General features: G+C 36.5%; 1 protein-coding gene and 1 long non-coding RNA gene across 4 annotated transcripts; one reads left to right on the forward strand and one right to left on the reverse strand.

Moving 5' to 3' along the window:
- The first annotated feature begins 513 nt into the window (after window positions 1-513).
- Window positions 514-14538, forward strand: LOC105110034 (uncharacterized). The gene is made up of 3 exons (XR_839392.1): window positions 514-590; window positions 623-667; window positions 14459-14538. It is a non-coding gene; the product is annotated as an uncharacterized LOC105110034 (long non-coding RNA).
- On the reverse strand, window positions 13536-26259 carry LOC105110033 (probable histone-lysine N-methyltransferase ATXR3). 3 transcript variants are annotated; one of them, XM_011004936.1, is made up of 20 exons: window positions 26041-26259; window positions 25312-25884; window positions 23166-25272; window positions 22974-23030; window positions 21614-22795; window positions 20412-20779; window positions 19826-20329; window positions 19650-19750; window positions 18157-19177; window positions 17950-18021; window positions 17297-17407; window positions 17102-17202; window positions 16413-16512; window positions 16222-16317; window positions 15817-16110; window positions 15664-15717; window positions 14952-15199; window positions 14752-14860; window positions 14322-14624; window positions 13536-14006 (listed from the first exon to the last, which is right to left on the reverse strand). In XM_011004936.1, exons 2-20 carry the CDS (start codon window positions 25765-25767, stop codon window positions 13830-13832), a joined length of 7461 nt encoding a protein of 2486 aa, XP_011003238.1. In that variant the 5' UTR covers window positions 25768-25884; window positions 26041-26259; the 3' UTR covers window positions 13536-13829. The 3 variants fall into 3 exon arrangements, with proteins under 3 accessions (XP_011003238.1, XP_011003237.1, XP_011003236.1); XM_011004935.1 differs by having other exon boundaries at window positions 25309-25884; XM_011004934.1 differs by having other exon boundaries at window positions 23166-25884.
- Window positions 26260-27822: the final 1563 nt, after the last annotated feature.

The following is a 27822-nucleotide window of genomic DNA, read 5'->3' on the forward strand; positions in this document are numbered from 1 at the left end:
ACTCCATCGATCCCACATTGCTTGGTATACTGTAGGCCTGTGCTTCAACCAGTGTACCATTTCTCTGTCCAGTGGGGCATTGTTCAATACAGCATCTAGCATTGGGCTGCCAGAAATTCTTGGAGAGTTCTCGAATGACCATATTTGGTCCTTGGGCCACGGTTTCTGAGGGTACTTCTCCTGAAAATACAACGTCAACAGATAGGAAACCACACACTAACAAATCTGGTTCGAAAAGAGTTTGGCTAAAGTGATTCTAGGTTAATGTGAGCAGGGTTGACAAACTTTGGTTTACAGAAGTCCTTTTTTAACCATAGGTATCTCGGATTCAGCCTGAAAAACTTGTCAAGCCTAAGCATGAGACACATGCCTATCATCTCCGTAGTTAAAGATAAATCTGCTCAGCTTCAGTTAAAGCAAGGATGCGGGCAAAGCTAACATCTTGTGGTACAAAGATATCAAACTCCATGCAGTAAAAGATAGCGCAATGAAACTTACCATTCTTTCCAGCATCATTTTCACGGTCTTTGGACCATAAATGCGCTGCTGTGATGGCTTCTGAACCCTAGCGTAAAAGGAACCAATTTCAGGTAATGACAAACTGCCCTGGAACCAATTTCAGGTAATGACAAGCTGCCCTTACTCGCTTTAGCAAGGGTAAAATCAGGCTCTGTGTTAGTCTGGACATGCCAGAATATCAAACTGCCCCATGCAATAATTCCCACCTTGGGGGTTTTTGATACTTGTGGGGAAGACCCCCTAACCTCAGTTTATCCTAGCAAGCACATATTTGATACCCACTCACTTTTTCTTAAGCTGAAAAATAACCCAACAGAGACACTCACAACGTAATGGCATCACAAGACCTCATCATCAAAAACATCTTCTGGTTTAGACACCTGATACACGAAGAACAAATTAAGGCAGCAAAAACAACAACATGATTCAATATCAACATCTAAAGCACACATTAAACTGTTCTGTACTTTCTCTATCATTCAAACTCATCTCTGATGTAGCTAAACAATAAATAAGAAATCAAAAGAAACTCAAAGAAAGAAAGTTTTTGAAATATTTTCGTAAACGAAAAGAAAGTTTTTGTTAGATTTTTAGATAGTATGGTATTTATTATTGCATAATATCTTAAAAGGTCATTGTAATTTACCTTCACAACTGAAGCACGTGCAGATTTCATGCTTCTGATGTTTATTAGGAACCCACTTTGACTGCAACATAGGCAATCATTAATGGTAAATAGAGATAGAATTAGAATGTCATGATGGCAACTGAGTTTAGTCAGCTCAAGCTAATAAACGAATTTCAACTTTTTTTCTCGGTTACAGAATTTCAAAGTTCATTGTACACATCTACCCATGTAACCACTCGCTTCACTCGATCAACTTTTTTTTTTTTTAATAATCATCAACTATTTTAAACGCCGATTATTTCTTTCTTCATATAACCATAAATTTATTCTATAGGTTAACGTTAATCTTATCGGAAGATGAAGGGAACAACATATACAGAAAATCTATGGCGGAAATAGATGGTAAGGTTTGAACTAGAAAAAAAGGTCAAAGACCTAGAATCAAGAGGCACCATGCAGAACATTGTACGAACACAAGTTGCCTAGATTAACCCTATCGCGTGCTTGAAGTAGCGACTTTCTTTGGCCCACTCAAAAGAGAAAAGCCAAGATTAGTTGAGAGAAGAAGCACCTATCACGTTCCAAATTAAGTAACCTAGATATTTGTCTCTGTGAATCTGAATTTTAAGACATGTCGGTCCATTAGTTAAAAGTTTATTAAAACGTATGTCAACATTACATACTATTACTTCAATATTATAAAAGTCGATCAAGAAATAATATCATATAAGACAAATCTTAAAATTTATTGGAGATTCAATAATTAATTGACTTAATCTATAATAAGATATAATTGATTTGTTTTCTCTCTTACTCTCAACATGCATCTTCTATTATAAATATACTAGGGTTTTTTTATTTTGTATCTGTTCAAATATATAATAATGAAATATTTATTCATCTTATATTTCTCACCTCTTTAGCTACCCAAATCTGCAACTTTATTTGCCTCCTTCCCAATATGACTAACGTTGCAAGTAGCACTGTGTGTGTGTTTTATCTTTGGTTTTCTGAACAGTAAAACCAATCCCTCCAGGGAAAACAATTGAGGCGCGGTCAACATCATGGGCTGCTACCCTTGGGAGCTCCCCTACATCTTTCTCTCCTCACGTTTACTCTCTCTTCTTCTGCTCATTATTTCTTCTTGTACTCACACACTTTATTGCTAGTCGAAGGTGACAAAACAGTCCCAGCAAACCACAAAATAAAAAACCAAGAATGCTAAACATGATCCACCAAGATAACGGAATCAAGATACAAAACTAAAACAGCAAACTTATCAACAAAACACAGCATCAACAAGCAAAGTTTCTGGTATTGTATGATCATACATATGGCCTCCTCGCTGACAAATCACACGTGACAGCACAATACCTGATCAAAAGGGCAACCATAAGTAGCCAGCCCATATGAACAAATGAGGATGGAGTCACACATAACCATAAAATTATTAAGCTTTAGTTTTGATTAAAAAATAATCCAGCTTAAATCTGAAAAAAAATAAAATCATAGAAGCTGCACAACGGACTGCCAATTAGCAACGCTTGCCACCGATAGATGGTGGCCCCAGAAACTAGATTTTTTATTATTTTTTTTAAATTATTCGATATCCGATAACCAAGCAGAATTTTAATTAATCAAGATTCGAGCCGGGTAAGACCACAATAATAACAAAGTTTTCTCTATCAAATATTCAACATAACTGCAATATTCTCAAGCCTCAAATCAAAAATCTTATTTTTTAGAGCCATAAATATATACTGCCAATACCTTCAAGCCACAGTTTTTCTTGGAAAGAGACTGCAAAGCCAAAAGGGATGGAAAGAGAGATTCAAATAGTCAAATGAAAAGGTAGGCAGCAAGGACATCTGTGATCATTTTCAATCCAACAGGCTTTTAGAAATACAACAAATTGATTAATGTCGTGCAAGTTCCGTTTTCGGCTCAACTCTAATGCTATAGCTGACACCATTTTCTGCATCTGCTACCATTGTTAAGATGATAGAATCATTGACTGTAAGGCCTTTCTCACGGACGTAGTCCACCAGTACTCTCCTCTGATGACGGGTTTCATGTAACGACCATGATTTCTTGTACAAAGCATAAATTCCCACACCCTTCCTGTCGGATGTCTTGCAGTCAAACGGATAGCGTTTTCTACGTGTGTGTGTGTGTGTCATGCTAGCGTATATATATACTTACAGACATCAAATAACCATGGAAGATCGTAAAATAGTAAACAGGGAGCATGTAAAACAGTAGACAGAGAGCCTAGAGACACACGAACAAAGAAAGCTTTTTATTGAAAATGTCGTTCTTGCAAATGCCCAGGTCAGTTTTTATTGTTCCTGAATCTACGGGTGGGCAAAATCTAAAATGTCTTTGATTTAATTAAAAAAAACAATATTTAAATTAAGGATATTTTTAAAAACAGAGTAAGAATATTAAAAAGGATATTTAAAAAAATAAATGAAATTAAATACTGAAATTACTATTTTTTCGTGTACTAGAAAAATCATGTTCCATTTTTTTGCATTATTTCTCCAAATTTTTTAAATTCTCAATGTGACTATCATATTGAATAATAATTAAGAACATTTAAGATTAAAAAGAAGAAGTTTTTGTAATATTTTCGTAAACCCAGAGAGAAAGTTTTTGTTAAATTTTTTATTTTCTAGATGGTATTTATTATTTTATAATATCTTAAAAGTCTATGTTCACAACAAAAGAAACGTGCAGAATATGTCATGCTAGCTAAGAGCCCACTCTAACGACAACAACATAGGCAATAATTACCCAACGGTCAACTTTTTTTCTTGGTTACAGAATTTCGAAGTTCTTTGTACATAGACCCAGTAACCACTTGCTTCACCCGATCAACTATTTCACACTCCAATTACTTTTGTCTTCGTATAACCTTAAAAATGATTCTATAGATTAACGTTAGTCTTATTGAAAGATGAAGGGCACAACCAACCTCTATAGACGCACATATCAATATTTTCCAAAGTAACCTAGGTTAAATATATAGTTATCTTTGTCAATCTGAATTTTATGACATGTCGGTCCATTAGTTCAAAGTTTATTAAAACGTATGTTAACATTTCATGTTACTATATACTTGCATGTTATAAAAATCAATCAACAAGTAATATTATATAAGATAAATCTTACAATTTATTGAAGAGATTCAATAATTAATTGACTTAATCTATAAAAGATGTAATTGTTTTGTTTTCTCTTACTCTCAACATTATCTTGTATTATAAATCATTCAAAAGTTTGAAGATTTGTCAAAACTCCCTATATATCTAGAATGCCTTTGATTTCAAAAAAAGAAAAAAATATTTAAATTAAGGAAATTTTTAAAAACAAAGAGAATATTAAAAAGGAAATTAAAAAAATAAATGAAATTAAATAGTGAAATTACTATATTTCATGTACTCAAAAAATAATGTCCCATTTTTTATATTATTTCTCTAACAAAATAGTTAGGGTTTGGGATCCTGAATCCTACGGGTGTTTTGCTGGTCTAGTTAGGCAAAGTGAGAATAATTAGATGCTGTATAATACTTGTTGCTGAAATGAATTAAAAGCCCGTTAGACTTGAATTTAATTAGCAGAATTAATTAAGAACCACCTAAATCATGATCAATAACGTTTCCAAATCATGCATGCTGTCCGTGGGGAGGCCTGAAATTTTAGAACATCAACAGCTCCCTGGCTCAATCATTAAGTGATCAAAATATCAGAAAGGGCACAAAGAGGATTGTCGTTGGGATCTGTAAAATGTACCTTATTGTCAAAAACAAAAAACTGGTTTCGGAACTGGAGACAAATTAAGACAGGTTTATCAGGTGAAAGCAGACTACTACATATATAGCTAATGTGGAAAATTAACTGATTACCATGCAAGGAGAAGGAGGAGGCAACCATGAATTCTAACTTCTTTCACTACCCAAATCTGCTACTTTATTTGCCTCTCTCCAAACATGACTAACATTGCAAGTAGCAAAAAAAAAAATGAATGAGGACACAAAAATAAAATTAACAGCAATCTTATTAATGAAACACAACATCAACAAGCAAGTTTCCTGATATATATCTAACAACTAGGTGTAGGCGCACCGCGAAAGGAGGACAAAATAGTAATCATGGAGCTTGTAAACCCGTAGACAAAGAACCTAGAGACACATGAAGATACATGAACAGAGGAAGCTGGATGAACTCCCAATATTCCATGTAAATTACATGCAGTATTATAAGAGCACAAGATCATCCCAAAAGGATAAAGCATAATTAAGGAGTCCATATTGAATAATAGTAAGAACGCAGCACACCGCTTTCGTGCCACGAAGAACTCGAAGGCTGGTTATTGAGGGAGATAACTTGATGCCACGCTTAAAAACCTAAGCCATCATATTGGACAAATTCATACCCAGAAATTAAAAAAGAGGCGATGGACAAAGCAAGCATTAGGTACTGTAACAACAAGAGTAAATATTACAGATTTTTATCCGAAATTCAATAGCTGAAACTTACATGTAGATGAACTGAAAGGACTATATAGCCAGTTTTGTATTCGGCTTAACTCTAATGTTATAGCTAACTCCATTTTCTGCATCTGCTACCATTGTTAAGATGATAGAATCATTGACTGTAAGGCCCTTCTCACGGACGAAGTCCAACCATTCTCCTCTGATGACGGGTTTCTTGTAACGACCATGGTTTCTTGTACAAAGCTTGAATTCCCACACTTTTCCAGTAGGATCTCTTGCATTAAAACTGACAGCGTTTTGTCCTTGCACCATTTGAAAAGCCCAGAGATTAGCCGTTGTGTAAGCCAGACAACACTCTAAGTCCGCGGAGGTCAGTTGTTTATTCATAAGCTCAAACTCCATGGTAGGCTAAATCTATTAGGAAGGTTGGAGGAGAATACAAGATGCGGAGCTCTCCCTCCACTCTGCCTTGTTTATATAACCCCTATCTTTATTTTGTCAATAATTAAATAAGAGGAATTTTTCGGTACTTTTGTATATTTGGAGCTACCAGAAAGGGATGTAAGGTCGGTATCTAGATGTCGTCGTTTTTTTCATTACCGATTCCCAGTATTCAGTTCAGTACACTGGTGACGTCACAAGTGCAGGTAAAGCACTCTATTATTATAAAATACAGCTTCTTCTTTCTTTTTTTTCAATCAATAGTTTTTATTAAATCATTTTTAATTATTTATAATTAAGTTATTATATTTTCATAATTAATAACATGAATTGTGGATTTTATAGGAAGGTAAACTCAATTTGAAGAGCTACCCAATTCAATTTAATATATTATTATTTTAATATAAAAAAAATTATCTTTAAATTAAAACTTGCCATCGGTAGCGTATTGGTGACACGGTGGAGGCTTCAGTCTTGACTCTTGGCTTCACCTTACCATCATCTTAATTCGTCAGCAAATTAATGCCATGGCAGAGAGCGATTGCTTGTGTATTCTTTTGGTGTTTTTATCATCGATGTTGACACGCCGACTAGGGGCCTCCCATTTGTAAAATGCTTCACTGATTTCGAATGTCATATGTGAAAACAACAGTCTACCAATTAAAAGTTTGGGTTTAATAATATATTTTTTTAATTTTTAATATCAATATTTTAAAATTATCAAAGAAATACTTTAAAAAAGGATCAATTTAATAAAACATTTCAATAAAAATGTATTTTTAAAAAATATTTAAAACATAAGCCACCATTTCCAAAAGGGTATAAAATAAGTGAATTGTGCTAGAAATTCAAAAATGCTGAAATCATCATTTTCACCTCTATTTTGAAGTGAAAACTTTAGTATGAAAATTTACATATCAGCCTCTTAACACAATATGCGTGAATTCACGTATTCTCCTTTGCATTTTGTAAGTACTGTATTTTTTTATTAATATAAATATTTAAATTAATTTACATTTATTTTAACTAATTTTATAAATTTTAAAATTAAGAATCATATAAATTTTTAATAATATAAAAATTTATAGGATTCAAACATGTGGCTATTTCTATACTTACATGTGCTTTAATCCTTGTGCCATGATAAGGAAAAGGCCTAAGCATGACCTCCATGCTTTTCTTCACTGAAAGCAGCAGTGGCAGAGACTAGAGGCACAATACAGTCCATGGGCGAAGCACAAAATGCCTCCAATAGAAAAGAAATGATGGTGTGTGAGTTGTTGACTTCTTGTTCGACGAAGTGCCCCTCGCCAGCATCGATAACCCAGCAGCCAATATGATCCTGCCCAGACAATTAGGTATATGCAGAAACATCATTAACTAATTATAAGTAATACACTATACTACTAATTAGTAAATATATGTTTTTTATTTAATACATATATCAAAATAATAATTTTTTTATTTTTTATATTAGCATTTTAAAACATTTTAAAACATAACAAAACCTATTTTACCTTTTATATTTATTACCATCTATTTCATCTTAGTTATAAACTTTGGATTGACCCGGTGAATTAGCCTAAGGCCTGTCATGTTTTAAGAAAAAACAAGAAATAAGAAATTAATCCGACCTGACTTAACATAAAATCCAAGCAAGAATTCTATTAATTTTTTTTTCAAAATGTTTTTTGGTCTAAGGCAAATTAAATTACTTTGGTTGTTTTAAAATAGAATTAGGTCAATCTAGATTGAACTTCTAACCCGTAGCCCTGGTGTTGTCCAAGGTAAAATCCCAAATTAGATTTTAAAATTACTATAATAATTATTTTTAATTTTTAAATTGATACAGGTAAACTACTTTTCCGACACAAAAAATAAAATTCTTACAATATACATGGACACAAAAGGAGTCTCTTTTTTTATTCCGCCCATGTTCCTTTTTAAGCAAATGAAACTTCTCTTTTTTTATCTATTTTTTACTAATGGTGCATGGCTAGTAAGTGTATACGGCTAGAAATTGAATTTAAATTTTAATTTATTTTATTAAATAAATAAAATTTCAAATACAATTCAATATCAATTTCCTATTAAAAAATTAAATTGGAAATAAAAAAATTAAGAGATAAAAAAAAAACATTACGAGTAACTTTGTTTTTTTTCCTTTGTTACATTTTTATTTTAAAATTGATTGAAGAGATATTTATAAAAATGTAAGTCAGTAGGACATCATAAGTGGTTAATATCTCCGAGTCTCACTTTTGACAAAAGAAGGCTAAAATCCTTGACGGCTGCAAAATCTTACGTTATTGGCCTAGCTCACGCACTAAAATTCAGACTTTTTATTCTTTGAAATTCAATCTCGATACCATGGAAGCTCGTGTCAATAGATTAACCCGTTCAATTCAAATTTATAATTCAAAACTTGGATTAAATTTTAATTTTAATATTTACATCAGCCAAAAGAGCTTCCAGCACATCTGAATTGTTTGACTACAATTTATTCATCTTGGAAGGTAGAGAGTGGCCCTTCTCACTCTCCGTCTCCAAAAGCAAATATATACTTGCCTGTGCCTGTCCCGAGATTCCCTTGAATGCGCCTCTGAAGCACCTGCCCACGAAAGGAATTCTTTGGAATAGAATATTACTTATCACCGGAAAAAAAGGTATTTAGGGCCGGGAATGGTTTGATCGGTGTCCTTTTTTGGGAATCGAAAGCGTGTTGTAAGAATATCTTTTTCAAAGAAAAAAGAACGAATAATTCCAGACCGGTGAACCTTGGAGATATTTTATAGGTGTTAGGTGACTAATTACTCTGCCGATTACCCACATGTGCCGTGACTTTTTGGAAGAAATACCCACCTTCGATCACAAGCTGGGGGACGCGAATGGTCTTATTGGATGTGCACACAAGCTGGGGACGGCCACGAATGGTACATGGATAAAATCAATTTGTTGCATTACAAGGCTAGCCAGCCAAACAGGTCCTGAAAAAGGAACGGTATCGTTGTTAGCCTATACGTTGGTGCATGAATGGGACTCGATTGTTGTGGGGTTGGTTGCTGGTCTAGCTAGGGTTTGGAATCCTGAATCCTACGGGTGGGTTACAGGTCTAGGCAAAGTGAGAACAATGGATCTTAGGGGTAGGAAAAAAAAAAAAACGGGTTTCCAAATCATGTATGCTGTCCGAGGGGAGGCCTGAAATAGAAACATCCACAGCTCTCTGGCTCAATCACTTAGTGATCAAAATATCAGAGAGGACAGAAAGAGAATAGTCCTTGGGATCTGTAGTGCTAGAATCTACCTTATTGTCGAAAACAAAAAAAGGGTTTCCGAACTAGAGCCAATGACAGGACAATCAGGTGAAAGCAGACTACATAACTAACGTGGGAAATTAACTGATCACCATGCAAGGAGGAGGCAGCCATGAATTATAACCTCTTTCACTTCCCAAATCTGCTACTTTAGTTGCCTCTCTACAAACATGACTCACAGTGGAAGTAGCCAAAAAAAAAGAACAAAGAATGAATGAAGACGTAAAAATAAAACAATAATCTTATTAACGAAACACAACATCAATAAGCAAGTTTACTGATACACACACACACATGAATACATGCAAAACACCTAGGGGTAGGCGCACAGGAGGACAAGAGGACCTACAGACATCAAAGAACCATGGAAGATTGTAAAATAGTAAACAGGGAGCATGTAAACCAGTAGACAGAGAGCCTAGAGACACATGAACAAAGGAAGCTGGATGAACTCCCAATATTACATGTAAATGACATGTAGTATAACATCACAAGACCCCAAAACGAAAAGCATAAGGAGCCCATATATGTGGAATAATAGTAAGAGCGCTGCACACCGCTTCCGTGCCAAGAAGAACCCGAAGGCTGATTATTGAGGAAGATAAATTGATGCCACGCTTAAAAACCTAAGCCATCATCTTGAACAAAGTCATGTCAAGATCCAGAATTTTTTTTTTAAAAAAAAAGGGCCAAGCAACAAAGCAAGCATTAGGTTTTGTTTTTTATAATCATTCAGAGTATATTCAAAGCAAGAGTAAAACCAATATTCAAAGCAAAATACAGGAAAATATTACAGATTTTTACTGGGAAACAAAACATGCATGAGGTACTGTAACAACAAGAGTAAATATTACAGATTTTTATACGTAATTCAATAGCTGAAGCATACATGTAGATGAATTATATAGCCAGTTCCGTATTCGGCTCAACTCTAATGTTATAGCTGATTCCATTTTCTACATCTGCTACCATTGTTAAGATGATAGAATCATTGACTGTAAGTCCTTTCTCACGGACGAAGTCCAACCAGTCTCCTCTGATGACGGGTTTCTTGCAACGACCATATGGTTCCTTGTACAAAGCTTGAATTCCCACTCTTTTCCAGTAGGATCTCTTGCATTAAAACTGATAGCGTTTTCTCCTTGCACCATTTGAAAAGCCCAGAGATTAGCCGTTGTATAAGCCAGACAAGACTCTATGTCTGTGGTGGTCAGTTATTTATTCACAAGCTCAAACTCCATCGTAGGCTAAATGTGTCAGGAAGATGGGAGGGGAATACTGGATGCAAAGATCTCCCTCCTCTCCGCCAGGTTATATAACCCCTATCTTTAGTTTGTAATTAATTAAATAAGATGAGAGGACTTCTTCGAGTTGCCGAAGGCCCGAAAGGGATGTATCTAGAGATCGTTGCTTTGTCATTACCGATTCCCGGCATTCGATATTCGTCTGCAAATTGCTTTGCGTGCTTTTCCACCTACCTCCTATGAAATCGTGAGTATTTATATAAATCCAAAAACCTACTGTCACTTCAGTACTGGCTGTTAAGAAACCACAAGAGGTTCTCGACTTGTTAATCGGCAAAGTGCAAATGGCGCATGGCTAGTAAGTCTATACGGCTAGAAATTTAATCTCAGAGTTTTAATTGATTTAAATTAATAAAATTTTATTTTATTTTATTTTATTAAATAAATAAAACTTCGAATACAATTCAATATTAATTTAATATGAAAAAATTAAATTGGAAATAAAAAAATTAAGTGATAAAAAAACATTATGAGTGACATTTTATTTTCTTTGTTACATTTTTATTTTAAAATTGATTGAAGAAATATTTATAAAAAAGTAAGTCAGTGGGACATCATAAGTGGTTAATATCTCCGAGTCTCACTGTTGACAAAAGAAGGCAAAAATCCTTGACAGCCGCAAAATCTGAGGCTATTGGCCTACCACACGCACTAAAATTCAGACTTATTTTTCTTTGAAATTCAATCTCGATATCATGGAAGCTCGTGTTAAGAGATTAACATGTTAAATTTAAATTTATAATTCAAAACTTGAATTAAATTTTAATTTTAATTTTTACTTGACCGGCCACTTTGGTAATACTGTGAGGGTGATTTTATTAGTATTGTCACCTGTGAGATGTAATCCAAACTTTGATAGGGACAAAATATAAAAAACTAAAATAAAATGAAATGGAAATATTTTAAGAAAGATAATAAAATTGATTGACATGACATCTAAAATGATGGAAATATGGTGTATATTTTATTTTATTTATTTGCTGGAAAATAATTTTTTTAAAATAATTTTTTTGGATAATGAATTATTATTATTATTATTATTATTTTATTTACGTGGGGTGTCCGGGCCAGCTTACGCGCACCACGACTAATCCCCACGGCCCACTGAATACCCTGCAAACCCAGTAGGTATGTAAGGCACCGCGGGGGTGACAGGCGTGCACGCCAGGACTCGAACCCAGGTGCAGTGGAAGGAGATAAGCCCCTTCCACCGCTAGGCCAAGCCCTGGTTTGCAATGAATTTTTTTTTTTTTTATGTTTGGTAATGTCATGGAAAATAAGTTAAAAAATATTTTCGAGTATTTGGTTATGTTATGAAAAATAAGCTGGAAAATAGCTTATTAATATTTTTTAAAAAATTTATTAAAATAATGACGAACAAATCTTACAAATTAAAAAGTTGAATAAGAATGAAATTAAAAAAAACTTAATTTCATAAATTATCTGAAATAAAATAAATAATAATCAAAATAATAGAGATCAAATCTAACAAATAAAAAATTGAAAGATGATGAAATTAAAATAATTATAATTATAATATTATAAATTATTTCAAATAAAATAAGTAACAATCAAAAGAAAAGGAACTAAATTTGATAAATAAAACATTTCAAATAAAAAAAGACAAGATAAAAAAATAACTATCATAAAAATGAGGACCAAAGTTAATATAAAAATCAAATTAAATTAAATTTTAAGAAATTAAATTGAAAAAAAATAAAAACAAATATATATCAATCAAAAATTTAAAAACCGAATTTGATATAATTAGCCAATAATATGATAATTTTAAATTTTTTACAACTTCTAGGAAAACAATTTCACTTAAAATAAAAAAAATATTTAAAAAAAAAATAAATCAAATTTTTCTTTAACTAAAAAATATTTTTTATTGGTTAAGTTTCTTAATAACAAATAAATACAATTTTATTAAAAAAATAACTTCTAAGAATCCACTTCTCGAACAATCAATCTCCCTTATGATTTCATCCATGATTTCCCTTCAGCAAAAAAGAACAACGGGCCAGAGGAAATATATATATATATATTACAAATTTGATTTTAAAAAATATTCCAAATTTGTTGTGCTCGAGTTGTTATGGAATGAATATTTCCGTTCTTTAAGTTCTTTTTACTTCTCCCTCTATTTCTTTTCTTCTTCTAATTCTCTCTTCAATCTTAAGCCTTCACAACTTGTCCAAGACCGAGGAGACAAATTCATACGGATGAGTTGACTCGACTGGTTGCGGGACAAGAGTGAAGCAACCTTAAGGTTTAGTTGACTCGACTGGTTTCAAGGCTGGTGGGGTGTTAATAGTAATTGCCATCTTCGTTCAAGTAGTTGGTGAAGTTTGATGCCGGAGGGGGCAGAGAAGTCAAGGGATTGCTGTTGTCATGACTGAGAAGGGACGGGTTAACATGTCGACGGAGTTGAAAGTCATCGGCGTTGTGGAAACCCGTAAGATAAACCATGGGAGTACGGTCTGGATTACTACTGCCACTCGAGATTAATGGAAATAACGGGATTTATGGAAGATAGAGCGCTGCTGGGGTTGTTCGTACAGTTATATGTCAGGAAAGGGTGGGTTTTGCTTTTAGGTGAGGGGGTGATCAGACGGTGGAGAATGAGTGATGAGAGGGGTGTGCGGCAGCCAAAGTAGCAAGCGAGGATGATGTTTGGGCGTGAGTATTATATAGGGGTCAGCCTGTCAGGGAAGATAGAGCGCAGCTAGAAATTAGCAGGCATGGCAGGACCCCTGAGCTTTTTACCTGTTTACGCCATTTTGTTCTCTTCACAGAAAGCAGGGCAGAGAGAGAGAGAGAGAGGAAATTGATGGGAAATTTTCCTTTTCATTTTTCTTTGCTACCAAACAATGAATTACAAAATTACAGTAAGGAAAAAATGAAAAAGAAAAACAAAATAAAAGACTGTACACTTAACAAGAATGGGGAGTAGAAAGCAGAGGGGGAGAGATGCTATGGAATGATGACCAACTCCCACACTAAAAGGGGCAGCTGTGAACTAAAATGAAGAAACCATTCCAGAACACTTCACAAGCTTTTGATGCCTGATTAATGATAATCACCAACCCCCTGCTGCTTACCCTGTCCGGGGAGAGCAACTTCATCGATCCCACATCGCTTGGTATACTGGAGGCCTGTGCTTCAACCAGTGTACCATTTCTCTGTCTAGTGGGGCATTGTTCAATACAGCATCTAGCATTGGACTGCCAAAAACTCTTGGGGAGTTCTTGAATGACCATATTTGGTCCTTGGGCCACGGTTTCTGAGGGTACTTCTCCTGAAAATACAACGTCAACAGATATGAAACCACACACTAACAAATCTGGTTCGAAAATAGTTTGGCTAAAGTGATTCTAGGTTAATGTGATCAGGGTTGACAACTTTGGTTTACAGAAGTCATTTTTTAACCATAGGTATCTCGGATTCAGCCTGAAAAACTTGTCAAGCCTAAGCATGACACATGCCTATCATCTCCGGAGTTAAAGATAAATCTGGGCAGCTTCAGTTAAAGCAAGGATGCGAGCAAAGCTAACATCTTGTGGTACAGAGATATCAAACAGCATGCAGTAAATGATAGCGCAATGAAACTTACCATTCTTTCCAACATCATTTTCACGGTCTTGGGACCATAAATGCGCTGCTGTGATGGCTTCTGAACCTTAGCGTAAAAGGAACCAATTTCAGGTAATGACAAGCAGCCCTTGCTCGCTTTAGCAAGGGTAAAATCAGGCTCGGTGTTAGTCTGGACATGCCAAAATATCAACTGTCCCATGCAATAGTTCTCCCCATAGGTTTTTTGATACTTGTGGGGAAGACCCCCTAACTTATCAGCACATTTGGGGCCTAAGTCAAGTGGACTAATGTGAACTGGTGGAGAAGTAAATGCATCATATTCCTGCAAGAAATTTACCATGTTACTTGAAGATAGAATAAAAAGCATGCAATGGTGCCAGCATAAGTAGTTCCCGGGCCAAGAAAATAGACAAAACCAGTTAGTGGAGACTGGTTCAGCGAAGACTTACCCTAACTCTAAAGAAGCTCTTTGTATAAGCATAAACATGGATTAAGTCAGCTGCAGCATCATGCCGGCACTTGTATGTACATGGAAGACTGCGCACCTCATCCCTCAACCTTAAAAATAAAAAATTCGATAGAATTTTCCCCTTTTTTCCCAAGAAAACACACAAAGGAAAAAACAGAAGCAATATAAGCTGCTGCTCACCACAATAAAGACTTCTGAAGAGCTTTCTGAATGTCATCACAATCTGACGGATCATGCGCACAAACCTTGGACTTGAGGTCATTTAGCATGTCTTCATCCATATAAGGAGACATGCACTGCAGAAGTTCATCAACAAGTGATCCATCTCCTTTCCAGAGGAAGGAAACAGTTTCTTCAGGAGTAAGCTTCTCCAGCGGAGGTGGAGCTTGCTTTGGGTCACCAAATATGCACCTCATTACATACCTCACCTGCATAGAACTTAGAAGATTTAAGAATTCACGACTTCATATTGATGGAAGACATCAAAAATCAACATGCTCAGACCTCAAACCTAGAGCCTCGCCAGCCAAACTATAATCATGTTCAATGAGTTGGGAACATGGAATAAATGGATAGAAAATTAAGGCAGTTCTTAAATCATTTCTACAGGTTAGATTTCATACTCAGACCTGTAATTGTTAGCCCTAAGGCCTAAATATCAGAAGAAGTTTTGTATCACAAAGCCCAGACTCTATAACCATGTTCTATGAGTTAGGAACAAGGTATGATAGGTAAAACAAAGGCAATTATGAAGGGATGATCTTGCTGGTGGTTCTACATCAGTACATTTCAGACTGAGACATAAAATCAACAGTCCTAGGACCTAAATATCAGAGATCAAAATTTTGTATCAAAAGCTGATAGTTCAAATAATTACCAAGGCAATACTGACCTTGTCAAGAGTAACAGCCAAATTTTGAAGCCTCTGGTTGTAGACACCTTCAGCCTGCTCAAAAAAAAGAGTACCAAAAGTAACTACAAGCAGTCACTCAAACAGCAGACTTCACAAGAGCATTTCAAGTGCCCACATACACTATGCATTTACCTGAACCTCAGCATCACTTCTCTCGACCTCAAGACATGTATCTGCAAAATATTTCCTTTTCTCTTCCAAATTATGCCTCAGAATTTCCTCAGGAAGCTTTGTTCTTTCCAGATTTATAAATCTTACCAGACGAGCAGAATATGCAACCACCCAATCTGGCAACCCACCAAGTAAGCAACTGCCTAAACCAGCCCTACCCAAGTCCAGATAATCTTCTTCAGACACAGAATTTAATTCACAAGCTCCAAGCATCAAATAATGACGATCCAGTAATCCATGCCACTCCTTCAACACCTGATAAGCAGCAATGTTCAGTTGACATCAAATAAAAAAACACAAACTTCAAGTACAGTAATAAGATATTTCAATACTTTTCTGAAAAGAGAATTCAATCCTAGTCTGTACCTTTTGGAAAGCCCCTTCACCTGTCAAATTTAAGTAGCTGCCCCTGCAAACTTGGCTACCACACAAACAAACAGACGCTTCATATTCTTCTTTACTCTGCAAAATGAAAGGTCTCCAACCATTGGACATGAAAAAAAAAGTTGAATTTATATTCTACAGTGTGAAAAGGCCAACAGGAAAATGATATGCACCTCTGTCACGGAATTGTAATCAAATGTTATCTCCTCGCCATGTTGGATTTCACGGACAGTGTAGATTCCAATCTGGTACTGACCATCTACAGCAGTAACTCTGCATTCACATTGATATTAATCTGAATGACTGAAATTTTGTTAATATTAAACAGCATTTTTCTTTTTACAACAAGTGTCTCACGGTGACCTTTTTTTCTCAATAACTGCTGCTTCAAAATCAGATCAATCTTCAATAGAACAATACTTCATTGAACAACAAATAAACAGATGGTGCAGCATTATCTCACTCAACAAAGAAGTAATCAATTACAGATTCCAAACATTTTGATTCCCACAAGTCATCATGGAAAACAAAAACAATCAAAGAAAAACACATCACATCCCGCATGCATGCATATAACACCATCCACCCAGAAACTAATTCTAAGATCTGGAGCTTTGCCTATCACGGATTGTCATTCATGGAATGTTTCTAGCTTTAAACATCTAATTCGATTATCTACCTTCCTAAGATTGTAATATTCATATCTAACAACAAGAGAGTGAAAAGAAATGCATGGATGTAAAATAATGTCACTGAACCACCATTTACTTGATATTCTATAACTAGCAAAGCTTTCCAGAATAATGCTTTATACCTCAGCACATTAATCAGAAACAGTGAATAAAAGGGTAGCAATACTCACTTTGCTTCACAATTAGGTTTGCATGAGTGACAGATGCGACTTGCGTAGTTTGCCTTATGCATGGCATCAACAACAACCAAATCATAACCATCAGCATCACCCTGCAGAATAGCAACAAAATATCAGGAAATTCAATAAAGCAAGAGGAGACAAGATATGACAAACCCATTTACAGAAGTTCAAGTAACACAACACCTTTGGCCTCTCAAGATAAATGTTGTAAAATTCTGGAGCTGGTTCTTTACTGTCTTTCTGTAATAATCTAATCCCATCTTGCTTCTCAAACCATTTCCATGCAGGATATACCTGCAAAAATTAAGTTTAAAGTGAAGAAAAAGAAAAAGGGTTAAAGCTTTAACACCATGTAACACCAGAGATTTATTCTAAAGTACAGCACCCGAGCATCACATGCAGAAATATTATGAAAGCAAACCAATGCATAGTTATTACTTTCAGCAACGTGCACTTTCCAATGTTAGCAATGGATAATTAGAAGTAATTACATGAATGCCAAGTTATCAACAACACTAGGAGTTGCATCATAAGACAGCCTTATTTTTTAACTTTTCTCTACTGATGTATTTGAGATGTTAAAACCAAAGAAACCTCTGACCAATAATATCTAACGTGAAGATATCATTCAAAACTATATTGCAGGATCACACACTGAATCTGCCAGTACAAAGAAGATGGTCCTGGCAGCACATCAGCAGTTACGTATCCTATCATCCCAAAGGATACCACCCATGACAGCTTCTAAAAGTTCTGTAAAACATTATTTTACAATGCAATCAAATAATGACAGGTGCTCCTTAAATGCAGTTTTTTCAACTAGTCAGAATTCATACCTCTCCCAAAAACTCCACAACAAAGTCATCATCTCCAAAACCACCTTCTTTGTTGCATACAACACCAAGCCCCTGATGATGAAAAGAAGGGGTGTAAAATAACCATAAAGGGAGAAAAATATAGAACAAAGAATTTTCTTGTGTTTTTTTTTTTGGTGCATGTGTGTGTTTTGGGGGCAAGGATACTATCAAGTTCAAGTGCTAAACCTTCCGGTAAGCAACATATTTGTCATCAGGTCGATTATCTATGGCTCTCAAGATACCCCGACATATTTTCATTTTTAGTATATCACAATCCTCCACAGCAGCTTGTTCAATTTCTTCAACAACAGGCTGTATAGGATATGTCATCGGAGTGTTCCCAGCACCAGTAAAGTGCCTGACTTGCTTATTCAGGGTACAGAGTAGCACATCTTCAATAAACATATGTTTTTGCAACAAAGGCCAGTCCACTTCTTCAGGCATGGAATCAAGTAAAAGATTGTGGGTATAGGGATCAATTCCATAAACTTCTTGTTCTATAACTTCGTCTCCAAGCTGTTTCCTAGGTTTGAAACCCTTGACTTCAGGAAGTTCCATATCTAATTCCTCAGTGCCATTTTTCTGTGCATCAAGCTTCTCAGCATAGTCATCTGGCAAAGATACAGACATCTTTCGCTGGACATCCTCCTCATCTGCTACAATAAGATATTGGTCTATGACTTCATACTTCCTAGTAACAGGAGGAACCAGACTCACTTTTGTCATGCGAGCACCCCATTCACGTTCATCCTCATCTGTCATACAGTATCCGTCTCCTCTTGACTCCCCAGTTCGACCTTCTGATCGGAAATCCAAGTCACTTTCTGTATCTGAAGCAGTACTATCACTACCACTCCTGCCATCTTCAGAAGACCGGTCATCAGAAGTTTCACTTCCTGAATCCATGGATTTTCTGTTGAGTTTGGATATACGCTTCTTAATTTCCTGATCAGATGCATATTCTCCATAATCAAAACTACCATTTGCAGGGATAGTGCCATTGCTCCTATTCATGCACTTCTTTCCAGTAGCTTTCTTCTTATGTTTCATTGGAGCAGAATCCAATGCTGCAGATAAATCATCTTTCCATGACTTCATGAGCTCATCTCTTTCATAAGAAAACTTGGAACTCTCTTCCAAACGAGAGGCTAGTTGGAAAAACAATGTAATGATGTGATTCATGTCTCCAGCACCCCGATTCTTTACTCTGCAATTATAGATGTACATATATAACAAATAGTATCACAAAAATAATCAAGATGATGTTATGATAAAGAAAGAAATTGAGGTCCGCCAATGTAAAGTATTGTTAAGAAAGAAAGAGAGGTGTGCATAGTGGTTTCATTACACTTAATGCTGGCATGCAATTGTAGAAATCTGCATTGCAAATATTCCAGCATGGAAAGAGCAAAATACAAGTATATAAAATACAGCAGCAAAGCTGAAGGAGATCCTTGTACTAAATGTAGGCCGTCAGCATCACATCAGCAATTGTTTCCAGTAACAATTGAAACAGAAATTCGTAAGCTTTTGATTCATTAAAAGGAAGGGCAAATGGTTTTGCTGTTAAACAGTCTTGGGTTATACAATGTTTCCAGACCACAGAACCAAACAAATGCAGATACAGACATGCCTAGATATACAAACAAGTATAAAGTAGCAATTAAAGATAAACTTACTTAATAGCATCTCTGCACATTCGACTAATATCCTCCTTGACCGACCTCAATCCATGCCCAACATAATAGCCATTCTTCATCCTATCCTCAATTTCTGCCACCTGATTAATATACAAAAAAAGGAATAAGAACTCAAGCCAGCACAACTCATATCAATATAAAACAAGTATTGGTACCTTAGGCACAAAAAAATCGAAGATATTCTCCTTCATTATGTCCTTCAAACCTGCAGCAAGAAACCCCTCCATCCTTGTATAGCTATTTTCAGATTTCTTGACTGCCCATCGCCTCATACGAGCATCCCTGGATAGAATGGATGATGACTTTCTAGCATCAAACACTTTTGAGCGTTTGTACAAACTTCGACGAAATAATTGATTTGCTGAGTCTCTCTTATTCACACTATCAAAATACTCCTTCAGCTCCCCAAAATCATCTCTCCCACTGATTTGTTTAAGACTCCTTAGTTTAGAATTTGACTCCTCAGGGATCCTTGTGCGGCTCTTGAGCCAACTAACACGTGGAAATTGATGGGCCAACTCCATGAACTGGCTGCAGCCTCTAATATCTATAGAAGATAAACATGGGAAAGAGCAGAGAATTTCTTCAAGCATGCCAGAAGTGACATTTGTACAACCCGTCAGCACCATTGCATTAATCTTTTCTTTGTTATAACCATTCTGCAAACATATAAATCATATTACCCCCAGAAAGGTAAAGACTTGACTATAGCCTGTAATGCCAAACATATATAAAACTTACCATGATACTCCTCACCATCAAGTCAGTACAGTTGGGACCCACAGATGAAAGATCAACCTGTATTGATATGCCCTTGTAAAAACCAACAGCAGCTCTCCAGTGTTTACAAGTCAAGGAAGCAAAGACTAGGGATTTCAAGTCAGATCTCAGAAAATGAAAGATTCGTGCCAGCATATGACCATCCAATAAACCCCAGCTTCCTGCCTCAATCTCTGAACACATGCTCTCTTCTCTGTGGAAATTGGTATCACCACATAGTTGCTCAAAAGTGGTTTCAACCTTGTGCAATGTGTCTTCCTCCATTTCATTATCCTTAACAATTTGGTCAGGCTGCATCCAGGCTCTTTTTCCAACACGTACATCTATTTCTGCAACTCACCAGCCCCAGAAAAAGAGCCTCAGATTGAGTACAACATGGAAGTTATAGAAAACATATGCAAACATATGTTCAGAAAATGGAGCTAAATAGAGCACAGGTCAATGCAATGAACAAAGATATATGATTGCCACAGATGTAACAGACAATTCATTTAGCGCAACCATAACAATAGCTTTTTGCAATATGTGTTTGATCGACCTTTTAATATATCGATAACATATAATCCAGAAAGAAGCACAGCAAAGAGCAAAAGTTGAAGCAAAACATACAGAAAGAAACAAATGAAAGGGAAGGAAGCAAAAATTGCTGAAGCATGAAGAACGAGAGGCAGAATTTGAAAGAGATGACAATAGTGGACACAAGAACACAAACCTAAAGCATATGTAAAGAGAAAACAAGGTAATGGAGGAAAAGCGAGTGCAAGTTTCACACCTATAACGACAAACAATCAAATACAAGGATTTCAGTGCGGAAATAGGGATGTTGATCAACCACAAGAAAACACGGCACAGAAAATTATGGCCCAAACCAAAAGTTTCAGACAGTACCATCTGCGGAGAACTTAAGGAGAACACATAAATAAATACCATCTAAACATTTCCAGCAACACAGCAAAGATCAATCATTTGTGACAAAACAAAGGCATGGGACAAAAGAAGAGAAATTTGAAGGAAGCAGGAGGAGAACTGTTAATGCTTCATCTCTCAGCAGGGCACGTGTGCAAAGTGAGAGCAGCAAGAAGATCATCTAATACTTGATCATACAATTAATATTACTCAGTTGTAGATACAGAAGGAAACCTGGATGATCAACTCATCCATACCTGATTTGAGGTACATATGTTTATCGAGCTCTTTCTGAGGCTGTTTTGCAACAATCCATGGATCCAAGGCCTCATTTATGGCTACAGCAAACTCCCGGTTCTTGTACGATTTCATTACCAATTCATGTAGCTTCCCCCGGGTAAAACCAATGAACTGTGGATGAAGGCTGTGAAATGAACTAGAATCTTTGTTACTCTCAATATTAGCAGCAGTCTGGGACTTCAAAAGAGTTCCCGAAGAACCACCAGACAGTTCAACATTTGACTGTTGAATTCTGACAGTGGCTTCAGAAGTCTCTGTGGCTGATGCAACTGGAACCCACACCCTATCAAATTTCCTGAAAACGCTGCTATACTTTTGGATGGTACCTTTATCCGCCAAATTCTGAAGCTCTGAAAATGATAAGGGACCTCGTTCATGGCCAGAACCATCTAAGTAATACCAGTCACCCAAATTCAATTGTAAGTCATCTGCTGTGCAAAGACGGTCTTTGGGAGTGTTAAGTGATGCAGTCGACTTCCAAGATCCATGTGAGTCTTGATCATTGACAATTCGGGATTGTGAATCGCACTCCACTGATGAACTCTTCACATCATTAGTTGCAGAATGAGTTCGAGCAGATCTTGAATGATATCTGTCCTTCCCTCGAACTTTAGTGCGGGTCTCAGAAACATGGTCCTGAACCACACATGCATTTATCCTGACCACTGGAAGCACGGTTCCTTTCACTCCCCTTGTTATTGGAGGTTTATTGAGGGTTGATCTACTGACACCACCAGTATCATTTCTATCATCAGAGCTGGAGAAAGCCCAAGGAGGGAGGTCAAGCTTCCTGCTTTGAGAAGGATTATACAAATCATCTTTTATATGCCACCGTGGGTCCTCACACCCTGACTTTGGCATGTGGCACACTGGGAATCCATCATTAAGAACAAGTTTCCTTCGAGTAAATCTGTCCTGGACAGACTCCTCATTCCTCTTCCAGTCCCCACCCTTGCAAGACCATCGGCCAGAAAACCAGTCAGTGGAATCAACAGAAGAGGCAAAGCCATCATCCTTGTCAGCAAGAGTAGCTGGCCATGCTTCAACAGCTACGTTTGTTTTCACATCAGAATGTCTTAGTAATTCATCACTGTTTTCATCCCGTTGTTCAGAAGTGGTAGCTCGCTGCCAGGTAAAACCTGTTCATTCAAGAAGACACTGGTCAGCATTTCTGGATAATCAGTTATGGCAACTGACTTGTTTTGTGAATATTGGGAAGAGACTGTCTGAAGATGTGCGACACTTGAGGTGGAGATCACCCAAGAAAACGAGAAAATAAATTAATTACAGGATTGATATTGGCATTCATTTATATACCTTCTGCTTTTATACATCCCTCCCATTGCACATGTTCAAATGTCATTTGCAGAGCTTCTGCAGGATGATAAAGAAGAAGAAAGAATGTAAGAAGTATCCAAACAGACAAAAAATAAACATTAGTATTAAATAACCAGAAAATTATTTAATGCTATAAAATGAAAAGTAAAAGAAAGAAAATTTTAAAAATACCTCCAACAGTCTCTAGCTCACTGCCAGGAACAACAGAAAAACCCTCCAATAGAGCTCCAACTCTTTCGTCAATCTGTAGATCTTCTAAAGACTCAGAAGCAATTTCACTGTGATCAGGGCAGGCTGGTGGTTTCAGAAAATTCCCTGATACTCCCTCGCCAATCTGAGCACAAGATTGCCCGATATCTCCAGTATCTGCCAAAAGATTACCAGGAGCCTCTGGAGGGCTTACTAGTTGAGTTATAGCATCTGGCACAACAGATGGGAAATTCACTGGCACAAACGGTGAAAGTGCATTTTCGATTGTTAACCACCTATCACTATGCAAGTGCTTGATAAAGTGATCAGACATAAGACTTCCTTCATCAACAAGCGCTTTAAGCTCGCATAACTTTGAAGGGCCACATTCCACACCAAAATGATCTAGGTAAAACCATTTACCAGTTGATGTATCAGCCACAGCAGGGACATGTGGTGGTGTATCACATATATCCATATCTTCCTCCATAGATTGCAGTTCTTCAGGAGGAGGTCCATCAACTTGAGGAGGTTCTTTAATATTTATCCTTGGGCTCTCGGACTTCTCTTCTATGCGAGTTTCACTGCTGGCATGCTTTTCATCCAAACCATCAAAATTAAGCACGCTACTTTTATCTAGAGATTCCTTAGCTGGGGGTTCTGTGTCCCTTACATCAGGATCCTTTTGGCTGATCTTATCCTCCTGCTGTTTATTACCATACTGAGAGTTCCGCTTCTCAGTGGCTCCACCCTTTCGACTTGCTTCTCTATAATTATTGGGCTTAGCACGATCATGTGGGGATCGCTCCAAGTAATTTGGTGTCCGATCGCTGCGGTCATGGTGCCGGGCTCGATCCTGTGGGGACCTTTCCACATAAGAAGGACTCCTTTTTCTATGCTCGTAATGGCGGCTTCGGTCATAAGGTGATTTCTCAAGTCCGTACGGGGATCTCTCTCGTCCGTATGGGGATTTCTCACGTCCATAGGGGGATCTATCATGTCCATATGGGGATCTGTCTCGCCAATATGGTGACCTCTCACGTCCATATGGTGATCTTTCTCGCCCATATGGAGATCTCTCCAGTCCATATGGTGTCCTTTCTCGGCCATAGGGAGATTTCTCATGACGGATTGGACTTCGGTCCCTGTGATCATTGTATCGGGGCCTCTCATGTGGGGACCAGTCGGAATGAACATGCCTGTCATAAACAACCTTAGAGGGCAAAGTGGACTCATGATGCCTGGATGAGTACTTGTCTGATAAAGATACTCTGGAGGAAGAAGAGTTTTTATAGAACCTCTCCACAGAGTGACGTGAATAGTGCTCTGAGTAAGCATAGCGGGAACCATCCTCAGAAAGTCTCCTGCTTTTAGAACTAGAGTAATCCCCATAATGTTTGCGCTCGGTGCTATCAGAATCGGTACCATGACGTTTCAATCTGTTACCCGAAGAATACTCCCTTCCAGGGTTCTTACCATTGCTGTACTCACTCTTATACGAACCTTCTTCATCAACAATCTTTGAGCTGATCCTTGTACTCCTTTCCTGGCCACTCTCCCACCTCATAGAACTTTTACTGTGCAGGCTACCCCCACTTCTAGTCAACTCTTTCCTTCGGTTAACATCCTCACAAGAATACTTCCCGGAAGGTGGCGTCCGCTCCCTACTCATGTCATACTTGCCACGAGACCTAATGTAGCCATACTCATCTTTACCATTCCACCTGTCCGGAATGAACTCACCTTTCTCGATTTCGTCTCGAACAACTTCCCCTCTCGGCCATTTATTACCAGAAACAATCTCCCCTTTCTCTATATCCCCTTTCTTCCATTTCTCACTACCAATCTCTCCTCTCTCAATCTCACTTCTCCTTGGCTTCTCTGGTATAGGAACAAATTCGCCATTCTCAATTTCCCCTTTAGGCGGCCACTTCAATGTCCCTAATTCCCCCTCTTCAACTTCCTCTTTAATATTATTACTACCACTCTGCAACTTAGCATCCCCAGAACCCAAACCATCACCATTTTCAACTGTCTTGCTACCACTACTAATCTTCAAACCTGATTCTTTCTTCTCCGCTGCCACTTCCTTCTTCCATCCTGATTCTTTCTTCTCAGCTGTCACTTCCTTGCTCTTTTCTTCCTTCTTCAATCCTGATTCTTTCGTCTCCAACACCACTACTTCCTTACTACCACTCCCACAAGCACTCTTAACTTCCCTCACCAATCCCACTCCTTTCTTCTCCCCCGCCACTACTTTCCTCACCACCTTTTTCACCTTAACTATCCTCTTCACCTTCTTCACCTTCCCGGTCACCCCATTGTTGCTACTATAACTTTTCCCGTTATCCTTCTTGTCACCACTACTGACATTATTATTATTTTTATTATTACTAATACCACCACCACCACTGCTGTTACTGTTGTTGTTTACAGTTTCCACTTTCGTTGTTGTTGTTGTTGATGGAACTGTTGCTGTTACTGTTGTTGTTGTATTCTTTTCTTGAACAGGAAATCTTTCTTCCATGATGATATTATTATTACTGTGCTGCAAAGGCATACATGCGACACCTCCATCACCCATGGAATTCAAAACCTGAAATCTTCAAAGCTCGAAAACCCTAATTCTCCCCTTTCCCAGGGCTATCGATGCTCATACTTCAACCAATTTTGTTCTTCTCCTTCGCTTCGATTCCAAACCCTAATTTCCACAAATCCACAAACACAAAACCATTAGTTCATCAATGTAGGGTTAAATTAAATCAAATGAACAAAAAGTAACTACAGTCAGTACCCTCTACAAAAACCTAGGGTTTGTAAATAACGGAGAGATAACGGAGAGAATAAGCAGACTTACCGGGAGAAAATTCAGGAACGTAAAAAGATAGATCGAAGATTGTCGTTGAATTTGCAGATCGAAAATGGAGAACAAAAGAGAGAAATTAATAATAAAAGGAAGAAGAAGAAGTCCTTGAAGAGAAATAAAATCTTTTTCGTTCTCTCTGGCTCGCTGGCTGGTGTTTTTGGTCTGAAAAACGAAGCTTTCGTGTTTTCTTTTTTTTTTATTATTATTATTATCAGGCTGGTTATTAAGGAGGAGATGACTTGATTTTGAAATGACAAATATGTCCTTGCGGATCCTGTATTTATACGAACGAAACATGACCCGTCGAGTGCTGATGTCCTTGACTCGGCTTTCTGAGTCCTTGACTGGCTCTAACTCGGTACCATCTAGCGTTAGCTGGCTTTTGCAACTCACTCCCTCGCCTTCTTTTTCTCCTTTTGGCTTTTCCTTTCATCGCTTGAATCGCCGGGGAAGGTAAGTATCATATCGGCATCATAAAAGTTGTAGCTTTTGTAAATAGGTTTTAGGTTAATTGATTAATTTTTCTCGATTTGATTTAAATAAATTAAATTCAAAAAATATTAATTAATGTGTAATTATATTAATAAAAAAATAAGGTAAAAAGAATGGTATTTATCTGGAACTTTAATAGTATAGAAGTTCGTATAAATCTGTCCTTCTCTTTTCTTAATGGTAAGTCACTTATAATGGATGAAGCATATACTAATTCATGATTTGGTGGTGACAAAACGAACATGATCTATACATTCACATAACATGGTTTTAATTTAAAAAAATCAATTAATCTTGGTAATTTGAATTTTATATCGATGTTTAATAATTATACATACAAGGAAAGAGAATGTAAAATGAAATAAAAGAAATAAAATGAGGGCTTTTTTGTCAATTTGACAGGGCAGGGAGAGTTTGGTAAAATAGAGGTTTTGGCGCTCACCGTGTAAGAGAAATCTTTCAAGAGAGGTGGAAGGGAGGGATTTCCTTTCTGCAAGCTGTTGTGATTAAAATACGATAACTTTACCCAAAGTTTTGGAATTTCACAGAGGGTTGAAGGCTTAAAGTGGATTCATGTACTGGGCTGGGCTTTCATGTACTCCCAGCCCATGACAAAACCTTATACGGATCTTGAAAGGTACCACATTTTTTTGTCCAATGGGATTACGTAGAAATCAAATAATCCGTCATGGTTATTTTTACTTTAAATTAATAATTAAATGTTATCTAGATTATTATATTATTTATAATATGGTTGGACTTGTTTGAAAAAATAAATTGAATTTTTTTATTTAAAATTATTTTTTATATTTTAAAATTATTTTGAGGTATTAATATTAAAAATAAATTTTAAAAAATAAAAATATATATTATTTTAATATAATTTAAAATAAAAATAATTTTTTTTCTAACAAGAGCTATCCCATCTTCCAAGTTTGGTTGGAGGAGAAATATATGTTTCCTGAGTCCCTTTCACTTGATCTATTTTATAGTGTAATTAGAATTGTAATAACGATTATTTTTTAAAAATTATTTTTTATATTAATATATTTAAAAAATTTAAAAATATATAAAAAAAAATTAACAAAAAAAAACTTAAAAAAATACAATTTAAACCAAGTTATCAAACACGAACTCGAAATTGTGGCCCAAAGGAAGAAAAGCCGAGGAGAATTGCCAGAGAATGATGATGATCCATGGGAGTTGTGGACTTCGAGATAGGAAAGGATGGCTCACCTTTTTCTCTGGCTTATATTTTAGGTGCTCGAATTCTTTGTAATT

The sequence above is a fragment of the Populus euphratica genome, unplaced genomic scaffold (genome assembly GCF_000495115.2).
Source record: "Populus euphratica unplaced genomic scaffold, PopEup_1.0 scaffold431.1, whole genome shotgun sequence".
NCBI classification, from domain to species: Eukaryota; Viridiplantae; Streptophyta; class Magnoliopsida; order Malpighiales; family Salicaceae; genus Populus; species Populus euphratica.

Coding starts and splice junctions, on each gene's coding strand:
- LOC105110033 (XM_011004934.1), bottom strand. CDS start 25,767: ATGGGTGATGGAGGTGTCGCATGTATGCCTTTGCAGCACAGTAATAAT. Junction 16,513..17,101: donor AAACCTAATTGTGAAGCAAA/GTGAGTATTGCT, acceptor ATGTGAATGCAG/AGTTACTGCTGTAGATGGTC. Junction 15,718..15,816: donor GAAGTGATGCTGAGGTTCAG/GTAAATGCATAG, acceptor TTTTTTGAGCAG/GCTGAAGGTGTCTACAACCA.